This window comes from Thamnophis sirtalis, unplaced genomic scaffold (genome assembly GCF_051295495.1).
Source record: "Thamnophis sirtalis isolate CommonGarterSnake01/CBP01778 unplaced genomic scaffold, rThaSir2_p1.2 scaffold_14, whole genome shotgun sequence".
NCBI classification, from domain to species: Eukaryota; Metazoa; Chordata; class Lepidosauria; order Squamata; family Natricidae; genus Thamnophis; species Thamnophis sirtalis.
In genome coordinates, this window is record NW_028261394.1 from 21,212,642 (window position 1) to 21,237,520 (window position 24,879).

The 24,879-nt window shown below is 52.2% G+C and overlaps 1 protein-coding gene across 1 annotated transcript; it reads left to right on the top strand.

Moving 5' to 3' along the window:
- Positions 1–36: 36 nt before the first annotated feature.
- Positions 37–22,915, top strand: COG7 (component of oligomeric golgi complex 7). Its single transcript, XM_014071949.2, has 18 exons — positions 37–167; positions 1,978–2,195; positions 3,181–3,329; positions 4,359–4,475; positions 6,883–7,051; positions 8,589–8,671; positions 9,755–9,877; positions 14,950–15,148; positions 16,181–16,308; positions 17,460–17,614; positions 17,955–18,071; positions 19,220–19,285; positions 19,464–19,647; positions 20,938–21,075; positions 21,192–21,275; positions 21,769–21,883; positions 22,017–22,160; positions 22,592–22,915. Exons 2-18 carry the CDS (start codon positions 2,030–2,032, stop codon positions 22,756–22,758), a joined length of 2,304 nt encoding a protein of 767 aa, XP_013927424.2. The 5' UTR covers positions 37–167; positions 1,978–2,029; the 3' UTR covers positions 22,759–22,915.
- The last annotated feature ends 1,964 nt before the right edge of the window (positions 22,916–24,879 follow it).

The window sequence follows — 24,879 nt, forward strand, 5'->3', positions numbered from 1 at the left end:
GACGGCCTGCCCAGTTCTGGGGCGCGAATGTCAGTCGCCAGCCAATCAGCGAAGGGAGTGGACTTCCCGGAAATCCTGGAGGCGTGAAGCCGCAGGCCCGTCACTAAGATGGTGGCCGAACGCCTTGGACCCGTGGGGGCGCGGACGTCCAGCGCGCAGGCGCGCAGGTGAGTTGGGGCGTCCCGCCGAGGGGGCCAGCAGGTGAGGGGCGCGCCCCCCCGCCCGACTGCTCCTGAACTCCCCGCCCCGCGATGGGGCCGAGCCCGAGCCTCGTTCCCGGGCTTGGCTGGTTTCCTTGCCTAAATCTCCTTATGGCGGCGGGCGTCCCTCTTGCTTCGGGGGCCTCGCTTGTCTCCCCCGCAGTCAATTCTGCAGGGACGCCCGCATGCGCCTCCTCGTAAGGCCCGGACGCAGGCAGCGGCCCGGCGGGCTGAGTTTTCTCGCTCCTTTTCTGAGCGTGGCAGGTGGGGGAGGGGGGGCTGCAGCCGCTGGGGAATTCTGGGAATTGAAGTCCGACCCTCTTCCACTCGTCCCGTGGAGACCCCTTGCTCTTCTCTGCGGTCTCTAAACTCGGCCACTTTAAGACTTGTGGACTTCAATTCCCAGAATTCCGTGCTATCAGCGCTGCAAAAAAATCAGTTGTCTAAATGGGTGCCTTCAAGTCAGTTTTGGCTTGGATCAGTCCCTGCAGGTCACTTGGGCAAGGTTTTAGAGGGAGTGATTTGCCGTTGCCCACTTCTTGGAGCTGAGGGGAAGTGACTGGCCCAAGGCCACCCAGCCAGCTTCCCGTCAGGACTATAAGGCATGCCATCTCCCAGTTTCTGGCCACATGCTTTGACCATGACACCAAACCAGTGCATCCTATAAACCTTAGGTCACATTAAACCAAGTTCTTTCTGGTCTGCCATTGTAATCTGTATCCTCCCCATAATCTCTGAAATGTGGACTGTGTTTGTTTTGGTGCCGTTGCATCAGCCTTGGTCCTGGTGGCTGCCTGGACTGGTCCTTACGGTTTTCTTTGTGATGCTTTTTTGGAAGCGCTTTGTCTTTGCCTCCTTGTGAGTCACTGGCCAGGACCACCCAGCTGGCTTTGTCTCTAGGATGGGACTAGAACTCAGGGTCTCCTGATTTCTAGCCTGGTTGGGCTTTTAACCATTACTCCGAAGTGGCTTTCTCACTTAAGAGAGATTCAGATTTCTTCATTAAAATAAAATAAAAATATTTCATTGCCTCATTTGTACACATTCCAGAATGTTGTATCTAGTTTCACTTTAGTGAATACTCCCAGTTTCAAATCCTGTAAGTAATCCTTTGAGGCATAACATCTAGAGCAGTGTTTCTCAACCTTGGCCACTTGAAGATGTCTGGATTTCAACTCCCAGAATTCCCCAGCCAGCGAATGCCCCATTCAGTTTACATAACAGTCCATGTAATATAGTTTGAAACAACCAGCATCTGGGGACAATAGGCTGCCTGCCTTTTATCATGGGGGGCTTGGTTTTAGTCCAGCCGTAGGCATGAAAGTGGCTGGGTGATTTGGGACCACTCACTCTGTCTCAGCTCAACCCATTATGGAAAATAGGAGGAAACTGTGTTGGATAATAGTTTGCCACTTTGAGTTACTTATAAAAGTAATAAAAGGATAAATACATAAACAGGGAGCAAACTTCACATTCATCAGTACTGATGATGTTGCCTAGTTGGGTAATGAGACTGCCGCAAGAGAACAGCCAAGCTCTGAGAATACCAAGGACTTCACAGATGATCGTTGCTTGCCAAATTCATAGAATCCTAGGATTCTGATTTTTGAATGTGTCTCCTAATTCAATCCTCTATCCAGGGCAGAGGTCCTCAGACAAATGGCATGCACAGTAATGCTACCCCCTTATATTCCTTTTTTTAAATTTAAGATGTTCCGCAGACAGCATTTGCTGACCAATGACTTCTGCCTCCTGTCTGTTTCCTGTGTATCATCAGGTACCACAGTTGCTGATCAGCCCCAGGCGAGGGTGAAGGTGTAGCAGCCACCATGGATTTCTCCAAGTTCCTGGCCGATGACTTTGAGGTCAAGGCCTGGGTGAATGGGGCCTTCCGGGCTGTGCAGCAGGAGGCCCCTGGCAAAGTAGATGCCCACGCAGCTACCCTGGTGATGAAGTTGCAGCTTTTTATCCAGGAGGTCAACAATGCGGTGGAAGGTGATGCTGCTGTCGTTGAGGGGAATTCGCTTTGGAAGTTTCAAGGACCACCCTGGTCTGTGCGGTAGAAGCAACTGCTTTGGGCAGCTGTATACAGCTCAGTTTATTTTTGCCCTGCAGATGTTTCTATCTGCAATGTTGCCCTACCAACATTACACAGTTTAATCAAGGCATATTATGTGGTACAGCAGTTAATATAGATATTATAAATTATAGATATCATGCATTTAAAATTTTATATTAATATATAAATATTTGTGAGGCTGCCTTTAAAAAAAGACGGTCTCTATTTATTTTTCCTCTTTTGGCAAGGATTTTCCCACTTCTAATTTTTAAGATGGTTTTCTCCGCTCTTTTACAAGAAATGTTGAGATATCTGAAATGAGGAACACAAATTTGAAATGTAAAAGCAATATTTCTATTCTTATTTCTGACACATAGTGAAATGAGAAGAGAGTTATAACTGTGGCCAGAATTGTATTGGCACAAAATTAGAAAGCTGAAGAAATCCCTACAGATGAAAACGTGATTAAGAAAATATTAGAATGTGCAGAAATGAGTAGCTTAACACTAGCAATTAAAGGAAAGGAAGAATCTTATAATATATGGGGGTTATTTTATATTGGTTAGAAAATGAATATGGACAAAAAATGTAAAATTAAATAATTTAGGAAGAGAAATGTTATAACAGGAGATATGTTGCGCTTGTAATGTTAAAATAAGAATAGAGATATATAAATAATTTGGTGGTAACTATTATGACACAAAAAATTGTACTCAGATGACACACTGATTAATGAATGATGAAACGTTTGTATTAAAGGAAAAACATTTACAAAAAAGTGAGAAGAGAGTGAAATTTTAATAATTATGAATATTTTTATAATCTGTAATAATGGATTTTATTGCTAGTTTGAATGCAGAGATGCAGCCTCTGTCTCTTGTCTTCTGGGAAGTTGATCTCCTGCTTGTCATTTTCCTGCAGAGACGAGCCACCAAGCTCTCCAGAGCATGCCCAGAGTTCTGCGGGAAGTGGAAGCCTTGAAGCAGGAGGCAGCATTTCTGAAGGAGCAGATGGTTCTAGTGAAAGAAGATATTAAGAAGCTGGAGGAAGACACCGCACAGTCCATGCAGGTACTTCTCCATGCTGATGGGTTGTCTTCCTGGACATCTGTGGCGGAATGGATAAAAATGAGCATTCCTGAAAAATGATACAACCTTAAAAATTGATATTTTATTCAAGCAGCACTATGAATGTTTTACAATTATACTGAAATAATTATTGAAATGAATTTAACTCTTACATTGGTACCCTGCAAGTTATCTAGCAGTTAACTGTTAAGCCTAGTTACTTATTTCTGTTTTTCATTTGAAGGAAATAGCTTGGTTTAAGCTACATAAAATCCTGCACCAGGAAGGGGCCTTGGAAATCTTCTAGTATTGGGCTCATTGTAGGACTTGCTAAAGCATTTCTGGCAAATGATTTTTCTGGCTTGTCCAAAGCCTCCAGTGAGGCAGAACACAGCACTTCTGAAGCAGCTCATTTCATGTCTAAGCTGAATCTGCTTCCCTTGATTTTGGTCCTGTCTCTGGAGAAGACTCCATTACCCTTTAACTGTCTGAAGACTGTTATTCTCTCCTGCAGGCTAAATATTCCTACTTCCTCTTGACCCCACTCGGAGGATTTTGTTTTTAGTCCCTACACCAGTGTTTCTCAACCTTGGCAGCATGAAGATGGGTGGACTTCAACTCCCAGAATCCTCCAGACAGCTATGGGGATTCTAGAAGTTGAAGTCCACGTAGCTTAAAGTTGCCAAGATTGAGAATCACTGTCTTGCACCATCCAGGTAGCCGGTCTCTGAGTTTCAGTTTGTTGATGTCATTTTAGGCTGTGATGACCAGAAATTTTTACAGTCTTTCAAGTGGGCTTTTCTACCCTGCCAAAGCAGAGGAGCCTGGGAAATCAGTTCCTGTAATATGGACGCTATGTTTTCAGATCTTAGAAACAGGGAGCAAAACCCACACTCCTGGCACCTGTGATGTTAGGTAACTGGCAACTAGTCAGGTAATGAAACATCTGCCAGTGAACAACCCAGCTCAGAGAGCAACAAGGATTCCTCAGGTCAACCCTGAGCTACAGAGATTCTCTTCTCCTGGTTTCAGGTCTTAGTCAAACTCGATCATGTGAAATCCCGAATGCAGCTGGCTGTTGATTCACTCCAGGAAGCAGACAAGTGGAGCACTCTCAGTGCAGACATTGAAGAGACGTTTAAAACACAGGTATTTCAATGTTCACAACAATATCCTGTAAACAGATTAGAATGGCTGAAGACTGCTGAGAGATCAGGTAAATCAGCTAATTTGTGATAATTTGATAGAAACCTAGTGTTGTAAGGGATCTTAGAGGTTATCTAATTCAACCATTTGTTTAGTCTGGCATCCACTAGCGTATCTCTGACAGCTGATCATCTCATTTCTGTTTCAAAACCTCCAACAAAAGAGAGTGCACTAGGTCTTGTCCCACTGGCTGGCAGAAACTCAGAAAGTTCCTTCTGTGGTCTAGCCTGAATCTTCTTCCCTGTTGTTTTATTTCTGCCTTGGGAAATAACGGCATTTATTCCATCATATGAAGCTGGAACTATTATTAACTGTGATGGGTTTCAGAAATCAGAAATAGAATATAAAAGTGGTCCCCAGCCTTTGTGGCTTAAAGGCCTGGCTGGGGGAGAGAGGGGAACCGGGCCACACAAGCAGTGGGCTGGCGCATGGCCAGGTTCCCAACAGGCCATGGCCTGGGAGTGGGTTGCAGCCTGGGAGTTTGGCCCCATGCAATATAAGGTACTCCTTGACTAATGACCATTCTTTTGCAGTCATTTGAAGTTATGACAGTGCTGAATGAATGGTGGTTAAAACTGGTCCTTGGAGTTGCAGCCATCCTAGTACCTCTGTGGTCATGTGGTCGCAGGTTGTGTGCTTGTCAACAAGTTGCAGCATCCACAGTCACACGATTGCCATTTGCAACCTCCCTGCCAACTTCCGCAGAAAGTCAATGGGGAAGCTGGCAAGAAAAGTTGCAGGTGGATGTGGTAGATCTCCCCCCCCCTCCCGATGACCTTCCTCTTGCCCTCTGTACTCCCATGGCATCAGCCACTCTATTATTTATTTATCTCAGCTTCTCTTGGTGGATGACAATAACAAAAAGGAAGAAAGTGAAAGGAGTCACTCCCCCACTCCCCCCCCCCCTGATGATCAGAGGTCCTGGCCTTTCTCCGGATTCCCCAGGAGCAATAGAGGCCGGTCCACCTCTGAGGCTGTTGGCCTCTTTGGGGACTTGTTTCTCTGCCTAGCCAGGTGGGCTGACTAAGGGTTAGGGGAGTTCCTACAGTATTGTCCAAAATGCAGCCGGGAAGGCAGTTCCCCAAAAGTAGCTGGGGAATTGCTGCTTCTGCCTTTTGGAAAGTGCCCCCAAATGAAGAAGAAGCTGGAAGGGACGGACTTGTGCTTTGATCATCGGCTATTGCAATACACACACACACACACACGGCCTGCTCCGAGCCCCGTCTTGGTTTCCTCCGCAATCTGTGGCCTTTTGGAATTCTTCACTGGTGGTGCTTGGGAAGGGGTTCGCTTGCTTGAATGAGGCCCGTCTCCTACATTGTATGTGACTCTAGGAGGCGCAAACAATTAAAAGAACAACAAGAACAACAAATCAATCAATCAAAACAGCCAAAAAACAAGACCTCTAAAAAGAATAAAGGTAACAAAAAACAGGGAGAGGTTTAGGACCTGCATTGATTCTTTATGTTTTGGCCTTTTTCTTAACATGAAAATATATTGATTTCTTTTTTTTCTTTGATTTCTAAATTAAAGTCTTCCTCTCACCGTGGAGTTTTCTGCTTTACTTTTTAAAATTGTTTTTATTGAACATTTTAAGAAAACATGAAGCAGAAATAGGAAAGTTGTTTTTCCTCCTCCGTCAAATGTTCCATGTCACCATTAGAGTTTTATTTTGATGGATTCAAAATAAACTTAAAATAAAACTAATACTGTATATATTCCATTCCTCGACTTACAACAGTTCATTTAGTGACCGTTCAAAGTTACAATGACCTTGAAAAAAATGACTTTTGACTGTTTTCTCACAACTTCTGCAGCACCCCCATGGTCACATTATCAAATTCAGACCCTTGGTAACTGCCTCATATTTATGATGATTGCAGTGTCTCAGGTCAAACCTTCTAAAAAGCAAAGTCAATGGGGAAGATAGATTCATTTAACAACTGCAGTGATTCACTTAACTATAGCAAGAAAGGTCATAGTATGGAGCAAAATTCACAACCATTGTCTCACTTAGCAATAGAAATTTTGGGTCATGTCAATTGTGGTCATATGTCAAGGACTACCTATACTAAAGGGTCATCTTATTTGGCTGGGAATTGTGACTACAAGATGGTTGGCACATTATTTCAATTTATGTCCTCAGAGTTTCTAACTTAACTTCTGAGTTGTTACTTTTAAATGATTGTATTTTTATTTATTTATTCTTTGGCTGCCCCTGATTCTGAGGCCCATAAAACAACAGAGAAGGGGAAAGAGGAGGAAAGAGATCCCGGCATGGTTGGGGAAGGGAGGAGGAAGGGTCTCGCTCCAAGTCTAACCAGCTGGCCTCCCACCCTCTCTGTGCCAGGATGTGTCTCTCATCTCTAACAAGCTGACCAGCATGCAGAGCAGCCTGGCTGTCTTGGTGGACACGCCGGACTACTCAGAGAAGTGCGTGCACCTGGAGGCACTCAAGAACCGCCTGGAAGCCTTGGCTAGCCCCCAGATCGTCTCTGCCTTCAGCACCCAGTCCGTTGGTAAGAGGGCCGGTTGGGATGTCATACGAGGGTCAGGGGATGGAGGGGGCTAGAAAGCAGAGAGGCCTTGTGGCCTTTCCCTGCAGATCCAGCCCACAACTGCACAGAAGGTACTTGCCAGGCCACAGGATTGTTGCTCAGGTGTAGAGGAGAGTTCAGATGAGGTTCGAATGTGTCATCACAAAATAATGTGGACTCTGGGCTGAACCCAAATCACTGGGACTCCAAGGCTTAAGCCAGCCTAGCTGAAAGGGCCCCATGGAGAGCAAGTTGCGGGTTTAGCAAGCCTTTGTCCAAAGGAAGGGGGCTCCTGTGTGTAAGGTTTCTGGAGAAAGCTGCACCCGAGCCAGGCCTCGACGGGCATGTCTGAACATTGGCAGTCAAGGGTGTCTTCTTGCACTCAATGAGGTGGACAGAACAGTTCAACCTCTAACCCCTCTAATAACATGGTGAGGAATTTGGTCTCATGATGCAGACTGTTGACTCAAGGCAACATCGCTCACCAGGCCAAGGAAATAAGAGGGGAGATTTTGCTCTCTTACCTGGAGAATTGGGCAGTACAGGTGGGCCTTGACCTTTGACCATTTGCTTAGCAACCATTTGAAGTTACAAGGGACCCCCAAATCTGGGCTCTGTTTTTCTCCTGTCACCCGAGGGGATTTGGTCATAGCTTTCAGTTGCTGAAGAGGCCAGTGAAGCTCCCCCATGGGCACTGCCTGTGGTGGAGGGTGACCCTTTTAGGGCACGGGATGTTGACCTGGTCTTTAGAGCCTCTGAAGGAGAAACGGAACGAGAACCACCAGCAGAGTTGGACAGTTGGAGGCTGGAGAGAGGCCTTTGGGGAGATCTTACACATCTTCAAGGGGTTCTGTATCTTTTGAAGGTCTGTTTCTTATAAGTATTTCCAGGCCTGCTGTGGGGTATGGATGTGTCCTTTCTTGTGTTTCTTGCGGGGCAAGGGCTGAAGCTCCGTCCTTTCTGGGAATTGTGCCATGGGTTACCAGGAGGGGGCAGCCTTGTGCCAAGCACTGGTTGTGGCTGCCCCTGCATGGCGCCTGGCGCTCTCTCCTCGCCCTCCATTAGGGGTTTGCCAGGATTGCAAATGGCAGGTCACACAGTGTCTCTCATGCGCTTGGACCACGTCCCAACGTGGAGCCCTATTTGTGGGACCCATTTATTCATTTAGTTGCACTTTATTATTCTCCCCACCAAACAGAAGAGCATCTCCTGGCAGACCTCTGACTCCCAGGGGCTGTGGGCAGAAGAAATGAGGTTGGAGGGGGAACGTAAAGGTGGCAGGTAGAGCAGCGCTTGCTTTCCCCTCCCCCTCAGCAAGCTCTCCTTTGTTCAGATGCCCCCCACAAAATGCCCTCCCTCCCTATGAACCTCCAGGGCTAGATCCCCATCCTGGGGGAGGGGTGCTTCTGGGGACAGGGAAGTGGGTAGAATGGCTTCCGCACTTGGGCGGGTGGAGGCAAACAGAGGCTGAGCCTCCTTTGGGCCAAGCCAGGCTAATGGAGGACATCTATCCTTTTAGATCAGGCCCAGCTCTTTGTGAAAGTTTTCATGGAAATTGACCGGATGCCCCAGCTGCTGGCTTACTACTACAAGTGCCACAAGGTATTGGGGGTCCTCATGGCTGCTGAAGCAGGTTGCCCGTTTTTATTCAGCCCCCCCCCCCCCCATGGGAGAGAAACGTGGGCACAGTTTCTGAAACTGCCCCTGGCTGGTTACGATCGTGACACCTTCAAGGGGCAAGGGTTGGTCTCGTCCACCACTTCCCACCACACAGGAGAACGGGTGCTGGGGTCCTTCGTGCCAGCGAATGTGGGTGCAGGTGGGTGTCTTTTTCCATGTGTCCCTACCCCACCCCAAAGATGAGCAGCATTCAGTGCAGTTTGAAAGGCCTGCTCAGGAAGTCTGCCCTTGAGACAGACCCCCCCCAAGCCCAGCTCTCTGGCTCTCCTGCTCAGTTCTGCTGAGAGCCACCAGGGGTCCTTCCAGGCCAGTGTGGGAGTGGCTGGTGCAAATGGGAAGGGAGTCAAGCACCTCTTCCTTTTAAGCCCTAAAACTGTGGAGGTTTGGAAAGAAGCAGATTGAGAAACCTCCCTTCTTCCTCCTCCTCCTCTCCCCCTCCTTCCTTTTCAGGCACTTTGGGCCTTTGCCCGTTTTTATAATTTAAGCAAGACTCCTGGCCAGGTGAGAGGCGTGTTCCGGGCAGAATGCTGGTCCCCTACGGCCCAACCCAGCCTGGCCCTCTTCACTCTTCCTCATTGGCTGTGGAGGGGGGGGAGCCTGCATGAGAAGTCCCAGGAGCTGCTCCATGCAGCTGTTGGCTTCAGGAATCCATGGGTGCCCAAGAGCTGTTGTGATGTGTTCACAGATGGCTCTGAGGATGCTCCTTAATCCCCAGGGGTTTGTGTGTCAGTCACGAGGACAGAGGTTGTAACGTAGATGTTGTTGTTGGACGTGGTTTATCAGCCCCTCCTCTCTTCCAGTCCTTATGGCAGCCCTGTGACTTGGCCCCCCGGGGAGTTAAATGAGGAAGGGTCTGGAGCCCATCAGATGGTGGGGTCAGTTTCCGCCAGTCCTGTCCCCCCCTCCATCGTTTTCTATTCTTCTTGGCAAGAACCAACATCCTCTCACTGCTGCCCTCAATGGCTTTACCCTGGCCATGATCCTGACCCTCTTCCTTGCTCCCAGGTGCAGCTAATGGCAGCGTGGCAGGATCTGTGCCAGTCCAACCTCCTCCTGGATCGGCAGTTGGCAGAGCTCTACGAAGTGCTGCTGGGGACATGGCACTCGCAGCTGCAATGGGCCACACAGGTACGGCTGTGCTGGGGAGGGGTCTGGGGGGGTCTGGAGCCTCCTATGCTGGTGCTCAGGAGGAGTCCAGCCTCTTCCCTGCTCAGGCAAAGGAGGCCAGTGGGTGCTGCTTCCCTCCTCCGGCATCCCTGCAGCTCTATCTCTTCCTCCATCTCCTTGAAATGTGGCCAGATTGCTCAGTCAACCTGACCAGGACCATCAAAGCTCCAGATTCTGGCCTCACCTGATGTTGTGCCCCTAGCAGCCCGAGGGCTTCCTTAACAACCATTGTAGCTCAACTGGATTTAGTGCCTCGGGAACTTTCCTTGGAAGATTAAACCGTTTACGTCTCTTTACATAAAAAGGGCTGCACATAAACTAATTATTGGCAAACCGCTTGCCTTATGCTCCCCGTTCCCCAAACAGATGCCACCGATCTGTGGTTGCATGAACTTGTAGTGCGATACAGAATTAGATCTCCACCTAATCATCACCTGGTATGTAGTTGTAGGCAGGTTTCTGCCCAGAGCTGAAGTCTCATTAAATTAATAGATTATTATTGGCAGTGTTTGATCTGTAAAAACTTCCACTGTAAGAACTCCGCTGTTCTTTGAGATGCCAAAGATTCTGCCTCCTCAGGGCCTTGAACTAGGACAGTTGTGAGGTCCCGTCATGATTTCTTGTCCAAGATCGCAGGTGGGAATCCCTCTGGATCCCTGAATGACTTGGAAAGGCTCAGTTGAACCTTTGGCAACTCACTGCCAATGGCCCGATGCCTTGCTTTAATCTTGCTTGATTCCCGTGTTGGAGTGGAGCGTTCCTGTGTCTCTGCCCTTCACTCTGGTGCCTTTTCTGCAGTGTTTGTGTGTGCGTCTGACCAGAACTGGTGGGCAGACACCCGATCTAACCCTAGTGGCAGAGGAGCTGTGTGTCCCTGGCCTGTCCCAGACGGGATCGGTTGCCTCCCCCGCCCCCAGCAGCAGAAAGGAACTGGGCTCCCTGCTAGCAAACTGGTTTGCTGGAGTTTGGGGAAGCAGCCGGCAGTTTGGTTGATTAGGTCCTGAGGCTTTCACCCGTGAAGGGGAGAACTGATGCTTATCTCTGGGGAAGCCTGGAAGGAGCTTGCCTGCCATCTTGGGCTGATCTTGCTCCCTTGACAGACTGAGCTGCCCCTGGGCTCTTCCCCAAGAACCCTTCTTGGTCTCCTTGTGGCCAACAAGGCAGCCTCAACTGTGAATAAAGCCACGAATGGGCAGCTCCTCCCAACAAGGAAAGAGAAATTCTTTAGTGCAGGATTTAAATGAAGCTCACCCCTCATTAAGAGGCCTGGGATCCCTCGAACAGAGCCCCCCTGCTGGTTTGAGATCTGGCCATCTTCAGGTCTTTCCTCTGCCAGAGCTCCTCTCTCCCCCCCCCCCAGCCACCCCACATCAAAAGGATCCCCCAAAGGAGGGTTGTTTTCTGAGAGGCAGACTGCTGCTCATCTGGATCTTCTGCAGGAAGTGCTTCTGTATGTGGGGAAACTCATCGGTGATCACCCACTTCTCTCTCTTACCACCTCTGCTTCTCTAACACTGACAGCTCATTCTGTCTGTGGAGATTCGCAGTCAACCAGGTCATGGTGGTCCCAAAGGTGCTTTTTCAAGAGGCAACTGGGCTTCCTTCTTTTTCTTTGAGGACATTTTGCTTCTCATTCAAGAAATTTCTTCAGCTCTGACTGGATGGTGAGGAAGGGAAGGATTTATATTCCTTCTAGACAGCTGGCCGTTTGCATCCTTTTAGAGGGTCATTGAGGCCACTTGGAGGTTTATGTGTCCTCAGGGAACTGCTCTTGGAACTGCTGTAAGGACTATGTTGCAGACTGGAGATAGAAAGAGGGGTCAAAGAGATCATCTCTGTCCAAAGTTAACAGCTCTCCCTCAACAGAGAGGGCGGGATATGTCCAGTCTACAACACAGTCATTTAGCAGTTCCAAGAAGGCTCCTCACCCATTTGCACCATCAGGTGGCCCCGAGGACACTGATAGACCTCCAAGTGGCCTCAAGGACTCTCTAAAGAGAATACAAACGACAGACTGTCTACAAGGAATATAAATCCTTCCATTCCCTACCACCCATTCAGAGCTGAAGAAGCTTCTTGGGTGAGAAGTGAAATGCCTTCAAAGAAAAACAAGAAAGTCCAGTTGCCTGATGAAAAAGCACCTTTGAGACAACTCATTCTGGTTTTTTCCTAATATAATCTAAACCCGTATTTAGAGACCATTAACCAAGTTCAGCCCTACGGGGTGAAATTGGCTGCAACTGCTCTGCCTCTAGTAGCATTCTTCATCAATCATGGGAAAGACGGAAGCACTGTAAAAATGCTAGATGGGACATAATGATTGTTCAGATTTCTTATCGGGGATTTGCACAGGAATATGGCTAAATAGAAATGCCAGGGGAGTTTGATGTGGTGCTGAAGGGAGCCTTGCAGAAGGCACCCAAAAACCATTAGGGCGTTAAAAGTAAAGGTTCCCCTCGTACATCTGTGCTAGTCGTTCCCAACTCTAGGGGGCGGTGTTCATCTCTGTTTCAAAGCTGAAGAGCCAGCGCTATCCAAAGGCGTTTCCATGGTCATGTGGCTAAACGCCAAAGGCACACGGAGCGCTGTTCCCACCAAAGGTGGTCCCTATTTTTCTATTTGCATTTTTATGTGCTTTCGAAATGCTAGGTTGGCAGAAGGTTCCTCTTAACCTCAGCAACTTGGAGATGTGTGGACTTCCATTCCCAGAATCCCCAGCCATGGAAGTCCACACATCTTAAAGGTTGCAGGTGCAGAAGAAGCTGCATTGAGCTCAGGAGGGCAGGGTGATCTGAGGAAGAGGCTCAGGCTGGCTCCCCCCCTCCCCCCCAGGCTCAATAAGGCAGAGAGGAGGCTTGCAAGATTCTGTTACCCCAAAAAGGATAGCTCTAGTTGTTCTGTAGCGTCAGTTTCCTGTCCATCTATCCTGTAGGGCTCACAAGTTCATTACGTACTTTAAAGATTAATGATGAAAGAAACATTGACATTAAAAATAGAATTTTTGAAATTGGGTAAGGCTCTGAGTAGTCTGTTGGTTTCTTGACACACCTACTGCATTTTCTCCTTTTGCCTCCTCCTTTTCTTTTCTGCCCTGAAGCTTCATTTCAAAATTTGCTCATTTCAAAAAAGGAATTAGTAGCTTCAGAATGAGGATATTCTGGGATCAGTGTGGAAACGTACAGAGGGCTTATCAATTTTTATCATCTTTCTTGCTGACAAGTCGCCCTGAAGCATGGGCTTAACGAGCTTTTTATGGTAAAATCAGCTTGCCTAGTTCATGGAATTTTACAAGGTCCAAAGTCTGCAATAAACACCTTAAATTTCTGTGATTCAGATGCACCTTTGCAGTCAATCAGGAAAAGTCCCAGAATTGCAAAAGCGTTTTTCATTACTGTTTTCAGTGCTGCACAGGTGGGATCAAGAGGCAATTGCTTTTAAGCCTCCCTCACTAGATCCCTCCTTGAAATGATCTGATGTAAAATCTTCCCTAAAATGTCCCCGGGTCTCTCTCTTCCTGCAACCAAAACAATTGGGGCACCAGCAGCCCCATGCCTGGCTTTCTCCCCACACAGAGCCCAAATGCCCATGTGCCTGTTTTCTTTTCTTTTAACCTTAATTAGAGCAATGTTAGAATCAGAATCAAAATGCAACAAATAATCCAAGCTCTATTAAAGCAATTCCTGTTATCTCAGTTATTGGGTGTCCATCTTTATAGTTTTGAAGATTACTGTCTGAAATACACATCAACAAACAGAGAGGACCTCATGATAAGGATGACACCCATTGTTTCCCTCTATTGTGGAATTTGGTTTGCTGTCTGCAAGCCCCATCTTTTACCCCTATCTTTGTGAACTAGGGCAGGGGTCTCAACCTTGGAAACTTTAAGGCTTGTGGACTTAAACCAAGTTGGCTGAGGAATTCTGGGAGTTGAAGTCCACAAGTCTTAAAGTTGCCAAGGTTGAAGACCCCTGAACTAGAGACTTGGGCCCTGGCCTATTAGCTGCAGCAGAGTCATCATTCAGAGAAGGAGCAGAAAAGACTTGGGCCAGGGTTCTTTAAGGGGATCCCCTTTTGGCAGGAAGTGAGTTGCGAGAAGGTAGGCAGGAGCCTTCCTGTAGTTCCAAGAGAGGTTTCAGGATTTGATTTGATTTCATTTTCCAACAGCGTAATTAAGGAATTAGTTGTGCCTGAAAATGCACAAGAGGAAAAGGGGTGCAGCCCCAGTGGCTCCTCCTCCTTCTCTACCTGGCAGGTCCTCTGAGTAGATTTTAATTGAAGGCTGCTTTAGGAGCCAATCTTGACTGACCAGGAGAATACATGAGGGATGCTAGAGGCTCTTTTTGGTATAATTTGGTGTTGCTGACTAATCCATTTAGTTTCCTTTGAGAGAAGCTCCTTCCTCCTTGCCTTGCAAGGCTTCCTGAGCCATCCCTCTGCCCTGCGTGGAGCCCATGGCCTGGAGGACCCTCCTTGCTCACTCCTCAAGTGGAGGAGAGGGGCAGAAAAATCATGCTGGTGGGCTTAATGGCTTGGCCTGGGGTTTGCTGGCTCTCTAAGGGCCGGAGAGCAAGCCCGTCCAGCAGTGCTGTCATCCCCTGCAACCCTCTTCCTATCAGCGCCTGGGGCAGAGCGATGGGCCTCTTCCTCTGCCAGACCTGAGGTGGGATTCACCTCAGCCTGTGGCAGCTCAGAGAGCCAGCGTCGCTTCTGGTGTGGCTGGGAGCCGGCCTGCAGGAGAAGATGCTGGCAGTTTTTCCAGCCAAGGGTCAGCTGAATAAATAGGCAGACTAGAAGCTGTGTGAACTTATATGAAGTTATTTTATATATTCAGATCATATCCCAAAGCCGCATAAAAGTAAAAAAAAGAGACTGGCGCCCAGTTCTAGAAGCCCCTCGCGAGTTTGCTGGCCGCAGTTGGTGGCTCGGACAGTGCCCACCTTTTCCCAGCCTTTCACTCTCGCTGTGGCCTGAGTTCTGGGGCTCAGCCAAGCCTCCTGCCTGGTCCTCCCTCCCTCCCTCCCTTCCTCCCACAGGTTTTCCAGAACCCCCACCAGGTGGTGACCGTCCTGCTGCTCCAGGTGCTGGGTGCGCTGACGCCCTCCCTGCCCGCCTGCCTCACGGCTGCCATGGACCGCTGCAGTCCCGAGAGCAGGATGAGCCAACTCCTGGGGCTTTATGGCACCACCGTCTACTTCGCCCACGGGCTGGAGGCCGTGATGCTGCCCAGCCTGGGTAAGTCTTTGGCGTCCAGATACCCTGCCCAGATGGTTGCGTGGTTTTGCTTTTGTCCTTTTTCCAGGACAGGGGAGTTTTATAGGAACACAATTTGTTAGTATTGCGTTGACGGTCTTTATTGCAGTTGTTACATAATACTTGTACCAAACTTTGTTTGAGTTGAGTGAGCAGTATTGACACAGTGTTTAATGTGTTTGCCAAAGCAGAACAATTTGCATTCTATTGTGAGTAAATACTCCCTAGCACTTTTGATTTCTGTAAAGGTGCGGAGGCTCTCCTTCCCACCCAGCCATCCAGGAGGCCTCGGGCGATTCCTCTGCACTGCCCCTCTTCTCACAGCCACAGAGGGCAGGTGGGAAATGCCCCACTTGGTTGAGAGCCGCTCCCTTGGCTACGAGATGGAATGAAGCCCCCACCCCATCAGATATGTGAGCCTCCCAGGCTGCCTGCAGGCCTTTCCTGGAGGAGACAGAGTCACTGTATAGGGAGGGAGGGGTGATGTCTCAAGTTCTCTCCATCTCTGCTACTTAAATAAAAAGCAACACAGCAGTAAATTTACAGAGGGGTGGAAGGATTTAACTCTAAAATACACTTTTTCCAGAGTAAACACTTAAAGCACTTTCTTTGTGTCCTTTAGTAAGTGCCCTTTATTTTAAAAAAGGAGACACTTAGCGGCCCCTGCCCTGCTTTGCCCTTCCTTCCTTCCTTCCTTCCTTCCTTCCTTCCTTCCTTCCTTCCTTCCTTCCTTCCTTCCTTCCTTCCTTCCTTCCTTCCTTCCTTCCTTCCTTCCTTCCTTCCGAGTCTGGGGAAGGATCCTCGGAGAGTTTGGGGAGCAGAGAGGCACCTTCTGGGTTTGCCGGAGAGTTTGCCTGCACCTTTGTCAGTGTGGAGAATTTTATGGGTCTTTTAACTTCTTGCCTCTTGCCCCTGATTTAATTTCAGTATAAAAATAACCGGGGAGATCCGGGCCATGTGGGGACCCCCCCCCCCCGTGGTCCTCCTGCTGTGAGGCCGCTCTTGTGCTTCCAGGGGAGTGCAACCTGGTGAAGGTGGCAGAACTGGTGGAGGCCTCCTTCAGCCCTTACAAGCCCTTCCAGCTGCAGTACCGGGCCCTGGAGGAAGAGAACCTCCTCATCCAGATGAGTGCTGTCCCTCTGGTGAGACCCTTTCTCTGCTGCCCCAAGGAATCCTGCAGTCACGCACAGTTGTTGATTGACAATCCGGTTTTGTGACACCTGACGTGATGGCTAGAAGTCAGAATCCCTCTGAAAGGGCAGATTCCGCAGCAGAGCAGCCTCTTCCCTGAGCCTTGCTGGATGGGGGAGCCTCTTCCCAGGGGGCTGCTGCACTCGGTTCCCCTTTAGCTTTTTTTCCAGGCTTGTGAAAACCGTCATTCATTGGCTTAATTGTTGGTTCCACAGGATGGGAACTCTTTTTCTGCAGGTGGGCTTGAAGGAGAACGAGCACTGACAGCGAGGGGCCTTTGCAGGTTAAAATGCACGGCAAAGGAAAGAAAGTCTGGCTGAGGCAGGACTGTCCCCCAGGCTGGAGGGGTTTGTTCCTGGCAAAAGCCCCCGAGCTGAGCTGGGCCTGGGGGGTTTCCTGGGATGCCCTGAGAGGGAAGGGGAGGCCTGTCTCTTTCTGGAGGGTGGGCCTGGAACTGGCTCAGAAACTTGGGGGCATGGAGAGGGAAGCTTTTCTTCTATTTCTAAAGAAAATTTAAATTTAGGGAGTCCAAAGAAAATCTGCCTCCTCCCCCACCCCGGCTTCAGACAGCTGGCTGGGTGCTGCCCTTGTTCTGAGAGGAAGGTGATTGACAAGCTGGACGGAGTTCCCCATGTGGGGGGCATCAGGATTTCTTATTTCGTCCTCTCGGGGGTGTCTCTTTTTAACCCTCTGAAAGGCATTTGCTTTAGGAAGGGTTTTTCCATCTCAAAAACTCACTTCTGGCATTGACACCTAGTGCTCTCAGCAACAGGAGCTGCAAAAGAGTCTCGGGGGGTCTTGAAACCCCAGATCTCCCCATAGAAATTGGGCCTGTTTAGCAGAATGCCCCCACCCCCTGTGAAACCTCGGAACAGTCCGGGCTTTGAAAGCATCCTCAGTGCTCCAGCCAGGCGGGAGGTGCTCTGACCACCGGCGGGCAGTTAGAGGGGGCCTTTCAGAGGCCTTTGCTGGTGGCCCCAAGCTCCCGAAGGGCCCACTCCAAGTGGAAATGGCTGCCTTGCTCCCAATCCCGCCCCATTCATACTGGCTGCCCTGCTGCTCCAGAGTGGAGACCGTGAGCTGTGATCTTGTGTCCTGGCAGGAACACGGGGAAGTGATGGACTGTGTCCAGGAGTTGAGCCATTCGGTGAACAAGCTCTTTGGCTTGGCCTTGGCGGCAGTGGACAACTGCCTCACGCTGACCGACGGGCTGGGCGTGAGTGGACTCCTTGGGGCCCTGCAAGCCCTTTTCAGCAAGTAAGTCTTGGGCCATGAAGAAGACTCTCAGCCCCCCCACCCGGGAGGATTGCGAGCGGAGGATTTTGCTCCAGAAAGAAGAGGCTGGGAGAGGGGTGGGGCTCTGGTGCCCCATGGAGCTCCTTTTGCTCCCTGTGGCCCCAGGAGAAAATGACCAGCACCGTCTGCTTCCCCTTCCCCACCCTCCCAGGTCCTCAGGGGTCTACTAATGCAGAAGGGAGGTGGGAAGGAATGGCTCTGTCCCCTTGGATCTTCCCTTCCCAACTGGGCAGCCGAGGGCTGGCACGGCAGCATCCAGCCACAGGGGCCCAGCCGGCTCTGATCTCTGACCCTTCCTTAGGTACACCTCAGACTTCAGTAATGCCCTGCAGTCAATCAGGAAGAAATGCCGGCTGGATGACCTCCCTTCGGATTCCCACTTCCAGGAAGACTGGACAGCTTTCCAGAACGCAGTTCGGTGAGAGAAAGACCTCCTGCAAAGGGCAAAGGGGGAGGGAGGGAGGCCTTTCTGGAGAGGGCTCAGCACAAACAATCATGGATCCCTCAAGAAAGTGAGCAGACAAAGGCCCAGGCTTTCCTCTATGTACAGGGAGTCCTTGAATTATGACTACAATTAGGATTTGACTTTCAGTCATTGAGCCAAGTGGTCGTTAAATGAGATACCCAAATGGCTGCTTGTCTCAATGACCACAGTCCTGGCACTCCCAGGTGTGGTCATTTAGTGGTCTCGTGGGTCATTAAAGCAATGGAGACCCAGGTAAGGAGAGTGGAATGTCTCAGGGCCCCAGGTACACCTTAGGCGTGTTCCCTGTGCCAGACCTCTCAGCCCCCCCCCCCCTTCGCTTCCCCCTCGAGACACCCCGTGCACCTCCTGCTCAGGGATGGGTTCCGGATCCTGTGGCAACCGGTGGGGTTGCAATGGGGCCCGGCATCCACCACATGAACATGTGCAGTGCATGCGCATGCGTCCTTATCTCTTCCGACGAGTCCGTGAGCCTCCGCGACGCTCCAGGTGCTTGGCGGAGCATCACACAGGCGCCATGTGCTCCACGTGTTTGCGCGGAAGTGCTGAAGAGCTCAACTACAGATAAGGAGCTCGGGTGGGCCCTCCGGAGCACCATACCGGAACGGTACCCAATGCTCCGGGCAGGCACCACCTGCAACCCACCACTGGTCCAGCTGCTTGGAGTTTTGCTTCCTCTCAACTCCTGGCTGGCCGAAAGTGCTGCTTACAGGAGGCGATGGGCTCTGCTCCTCCCAGTAGGGAGGGGAGCTGTATTCCTCACCTCTCATTTCTCATGGAGTGGTGTGGGGGGGGGGGGGGCAGCACAGAGTTTTGCAATGGCCTGAAGTGTTTGGAGGTTGTAGAGCAGCCTTTCATAATTCTGGCCTGTCATTAAATGAACAGCTGTATGTTGAGGACTGCCTGAATTGGAGGAATCCTGAGATTCTCCCTAGAGGGTAGTCCCTCCTGGGCCCTTTCCATCCCAGCCTGTGGCTTCTCACTGCAGGAGAGCCCCCCCCCCCTGCCTATGCTGCCCCAGTGCTGTCGCGCAGGAGGGGGCCTTTGGGGCAGCAGTTCCACCAGCATCACTTTCCCTGCAGGATAATCGCCACCTGTGGGGAACTCCTGCGACAGTGTGGAGACCTGGAGCAGCAACTGGCCAACAGGTGGGCTCGCTGGGCTGCTCTTCAGGGAGGGGGTGGGGGGGCAGGGCCCATTCCCCCACCAGCACCTGGCCCTCCTTCCCAGTTCCTCCCTCACCCCACCCCCGAAGCCTTGAGGGTGGGGGCTCCGGGGCGCCCTCGGTGCTCAGGGCCTTTTGTCTGCCGCCCGTGCCGGTTGCAGGATCCTCTCCAGGGCAGGGAAGTTCCTCTCGGAGTCCTACCGTCCCTGCAGCCTGAGCGGCTTCCAGGAACGCAGCCCGGAGAAGCAGAGCCACATCAAGAACCCCTGGCAGGAGTACTGCTACCTGCAGCAGGAGAGCCCGGCAGAGTACGCTGCCCTGCTGGAGACCCTCTACACGCTCAAGGTGGGCGTGGAGCAGTTGGCAGCGGAGCAACCTTGGGCTGAGCCCTCTGCTGACCCCCACCCCACCCCAAAACCAGCTTTCTGAGTGTGCCTCTGGCAGGGGCCTCGGGTGACGACAGTCCCTCCCTGCGAGTGTTTGCTTTCCCTGGGCCCTTCAATCTTCCTGCCACTTTGCTTGCTTTTCCCAGCAAAGGAGGTGGGAGGGGGCGCTTCTCTTCCCAGACAGACTCCTCAGCCTCTGCCAGTTTGGTTTGTCACGCAGTCTTTGAGGAGGTGGGTGGGTGGGGAGAATTGCATCAGGGCATGGTGAGTTGGAAGTAATTGCACCCTGGTTACAGGGACACCCCCCCCCCCTCTTCCTCCTCCTCCTCCTCTGGCTGCTGTCGGCAAGAGGCTCTCAACCCTCTGAGCATTTGCCAGGGAGACAGATCCACGCCACCCTTGCTCAGCTGGCAGGTGGGTGAGAAGGCAGTGCCTCAGATGGGCGTGGAGCTGGAAGTGGCAGGATGGAAGCTTCCCTCTTTCCCACAGTGGGCGCTGCCTTTCGCAGGGACCCTGGCAGACCCTCCCTGCCTCTTTTTCTAAACACAGGCTGGGCACCATAAGGGTGGTAGAAGTAGAGGGCAGGCTTGCAAAATGGACGGCTCAGGAATTCCAAATGCAGGCATCGGGCTTCGGGAAAGTGGTGCCACAGCCAAATTCTGGGTCCTCCTGCTGAGGATGCCCTCTCTTCCCCTGCTGAGCCCACCACACGTCTGAAGCCTCAGGAGAACCATGTGCCTGGCCGCCTTCTCTGACATGTGATATCCCGAGGCAGTTTGCAGGCAGCATCTCAGGCAAAGGCTCCTGCCCAGAGACCCAGCTGAGCCTCTGAAGAGGAGGCCTGATCCTGCGGGAGAACGGTGGCTTCCTCCAGAAGAGGCCCGAGCTTTATTCCCCTCCTCCAGGCTCCCAGTTAGGTTCCTGTGGAAATGAAAAGGCTTGATGGCTCTCCAGTTGGCTCCTCCTGGGGTCCCTTCAGGGGAGAAGCAGCCCAGGACCATGGGCAAGCCAGGAGCATGGCAGTGAGAGCCGTTGCCTGAGGACACACCAGTCGCCCTGGCCTCTCTCTCATTCTCAGGGCTGCTGGGGATATTTCAAGCCCCCCCCCCCCCGGCCATTAAGAGGGAAGGCCCCTTGATGTGGTGTGGGGGGGGGGGTCCGCAGCTGCTGTGGAGGGGGAGGACTCATTGGGGTATTGCAGGGGAGCCAGAGGAGCCTGGCCTGACTGCCCTCTCCTTCCCCACCGCAGGAGAAGGGGACAAGCCACAATCTGCTCTCAGCCTCGCGTTCTGCCTTCACCCGCCTTAACCAGCTTGCCCACCAGCTGGCCTTCGACTCGGTTTTCCTTCGCATCAAGCAGCAGCTCCTCTTGGTGGCCAAGATGGAGGTGAGGAGCCAGGGGGGCCTCCACAGAGTCTTTGAGCGAGGACTGGGGAGAAGGAAGAGGGAAGATCGCTCTGTGTGACAAGTCGGGCTCTTCCTTTCTGCTCGTCCTTCACCTAGAGCTGGAGCGCAAGCAGTGCGGGCGAGATCCTGACCGATGACCTGCCCAACTTCAGCTTGACGCCTCTGGAGTACATCAGCAACGTAGGTGGAGGGCTCCCCCAGGAAAGGCAGGGGCTGCTGGGTCTCCAGCTATCCTCAGATGAGGCTGTTCTCCGTCCGGCAGTTGTTCCTCGGCACTGAGAAAAGGGCGATTGCAGAACTGGGCAGCCTGGAAGGGGTGGGGACTTCCTTGGTCCCTGAGATGTGGCCCCTCAGGGGTTCGGTCTGAGTCCCTTGTGAGTGCAGATGGATTCCTTTGGGGCAGCAGAGCAGAGAAGCCTCGGAGGGCTGGCCTCCATGGACGGAGGCTCCTGAGGGCCATTCTGGGAGGTTGGAGTCCCCCAGGGGAGAGGGGAGATCTCGGGGACCTGTGGTGACCCAGAGACCGCAGCAGGACTCGGCTCAGCCCTCCCCCCTCCTCCCCCCCGAGAGAAATGCGCTGGTCCCACCTGGAGAAGTGGAATCAGCAGGGGTTCAGAGCCGGGAAAGGCTGGGGCTGCCTGACCCATTGCTCTTCTCCCTCCCTTCCTCTTAGATCGGCCAATACATCATGTCCCTCCCGCTTCACCTGGAGCCCTTTGTGACCCAGGAAGATGCAGCGCTGGAACTCGCCCTGCACGCTGGGAAGCTGCCCTTCCCTCCAGAGCCAGGTGGGGAAGGGCCCTGGGGCCAGGAAGAGGCCTTGGCCCAGAGAGGCAGCTGCAGGAGGGCCCCTGTGGGCAGCGCCCCAATTTCTCTCTCAGAAGGAAGAAGCTGCTTCATTTGTACTCCTCTTTCTCCCAGGTGACGAGGTCCCCGAGCTGGACAACATGGCGGACTATTGGCTGGGCTCTCTTGCCAGGGCCACCATGCAGACGTACTGCGAGGTCGTCCTGCAGATCCCTGAGCTCACCCCACACTCTGCCAAGCAGCTGGCCACGGATATTGGTGAGGAAGGAGGATGTTTGGGGGGAGATACCCAGGTTAGGTCCTGCATGTGGGCGGGGCTCTGAGGGCCACCTTGCTCAGAATCCAGATCCCAGCATCCTTGCCATTAGGCCAAGACTCTCCGGTGGAGAGGCAGCTGACGGGCTCACGGGCCCCAGGGTCAGGGGCCTCTTTCCATCCAGTCTGCCTACCTGGATCTCAAATCCAAGAGGTCCATTTTATAAAGGGGGCACAGGCTTCCCTTCGACTGCTTAAGAGCCTTATTGTAAGCCCACCCCCCCTGCCCTTTCAAGGTAAGGACTGCCAGCACCTTCTGCCTCTTCCCCTGGGGCTTCCCATACAGTCCCTCGGTCATCTGCCGGAGGGGGTGGGGCTCTGGCCATTGTCTCTTGGTCATTTGGGAGCCAAAATGCTGCTCGTCTCTCTTGCAGATTACTTAACCAACGTGATGGACGCTTTGGGCCTCCAGCCTTCCAAGGCCTTGCAGAGCACAGGAAACCTCCTGAAGACCAAGCCTGAAGATTACAAGCAGGTGGCCAGAAATTTCCCCCGCCGCCTGGCTAGCAAAATTGCTGCCATGAGGGCCCTGGATTATTGAGCTGTTGAGGGGCCCTCGTTGCCACACCTGACCAGGGACACACTCCAAGGGCCCCGGGGTGTGCCTGGCGCTCCTCCTGCCCCCCCCCCCATGGTGGAGTTCTCCCTTGGGAGAGAGGAAGGAGGCCAGAGAAAACTCAATAAATCTCTTTTGAAAAGGTGTCTCTTCCTGATAGCTGGTCAACAAGGGTGTTTGCAGCCAGCCTGGCCCTCCTTCTGCAATCAGCTCTGAGGACGGGAGGGAGGATTTTGACTGGGGCAGCTTCAGAATTGGGCTTCAGCCAGGGCCCCACAGAAGTTGACCGGGCTGGCTAAGAAGGGTGGCACTAAGAATGGTGGTGGGGAAGGGTGGACCGTTGCTCCTCTGCTGCTCCTTTTCCCTGGGGGCTGGCTGGCCTCAGAGCCCAGGGTCTCCAGGGGCCCAGAGAAGGGCCCCTCGCTCAAGGGTGGAGAGCCTGCGTGGCCTCCAGGTGCTTCCAGGAACTGGTCGGGAGGCTGAGTGAACTCTGTACAGCCAAGCTGTTGTGCGCCTTCCTTCCTTCCTCCTTTCCTCCGGAGTAATCCAGCTTCGCCGGGGGTGCAGCTCTGGGTTCTCCAAAGCCCTAATTACCTCTTGCCTTGGCTGAATCCGGGACACACTGGAAAGTCGGCCTCTGCCCTCCTGGCTGCTCATCTGCAAGGGGGTGAAGGCAGCGGCCAGCCCGGGCCTAGCCACAAGCTGAGGAAGGGCCACCTGGGAGCCCCCCCCCCCCGTGGCCAGAAGAGGCCATTTGGGGGAAAGGACTGAGCCTGACCTGAGGCAGCTTTGGGCAGGGGGGAGCTTCTGGGCTCAGAGCCAAGAAAAGAACGGATGTTTCCTCCCCAAGTCCCCCTGGGGCTCCTCCTTCACTCCTTCAAGGCTGAGCCTGGCATTGTTCATGGGGTCCCCCAAGCAGCCATGGGAAGGGCTGCTGCTCTCCTAGGGGAGGGAGCTGACCCAGGCTGCAGACCCTGCATTGTTCCCCAAAGGGCAGCTTGTGAGCCAAAGCCTCTTGCTCCGGAGGGAGGGGCCCCAGCACTGCAGGAGAAGCTGCCTGAGCTGGATACGACTGCCCAGAACAGCTTCACTTGCCAGGCCCTTCTTCCCTTTTACTCCCAGCTTTACAAGCTTCCTCACAGCTCAGGCGGGGCAGTTTGCGGTTGTCCAAGATGCCCCCTCCCCTTGCAGAGCCTCATCCCTGCAGCCTCTCCTGGCTTCTCTATCCTTTCACCCAGGAAGGGAAGCTCCAGGCCAGCCAGGCTTCCACACGAGCTGCCAATGGCCCTGGGGGCGGATGCTGGGGGTGGGGTGGAAACTGCTCCCCCCACCCCCAACCTCTGTGACTTCTCTGCATCGGCCAGTCCAAGACCCTCTGGCTTCCCAAAGCAGTTTCTCTGCAAGCCCCCCCCCCTTTTGTAGACGATGCCCCTTAGTCTTCTCCTTACGTTTTTTATAGTTTATAGTTTTAATAGTTTAATAGTTTATTGGAATTTGTAGGCCGCCCTTTTCCCTGAGGGGACTCAGGGCGGCTCACATAAACTAGGAAGGGGGGGGATACAGACAACAAAATAGAGACAAATACTAAAATGGTAAGCAACATACATTCATCATTCGGGAGGGGTCACTATCCTTATCCCCAGGCCTGGCGGGCGAGCCAGTTCTTCAGGGCTGTGCGGAAGGCTTGGACGGTGGAGAGGGTGCGGATCTCTACAGGGAGCTCGTTCCAAAGGGCCGGGGCTACTGCTGAGAAGGCCCTCCTCCTTGTAGTTGCCAGCCGACACTGGCTGGCCGATGGAATGCGGAGGAGGCCTAACCTATGAGATCTTATTGGTCGCAGGGATGTAATTGGCAGAAGGCGGTCTCTCAAGTATCCAGATCCACTGCCATGAAGGGCTTTATGGGTGATTAATAGCACCTTGAAGCGCATCCGGAGATCGACAGGTAGCCAGCGCAGCTCGCGGAGGATAGGTGTTATGCGGGTGAATCGAGGAGCACCCGCAATCACTCGCGCGGCTGCGTTCTGCACTAGCTGAAGTCGCCGGATGCTCTTCAAGGGCAGCCCCATGTAGAGCACATTGCAGTATTCCAGCCTAGAGATCACTA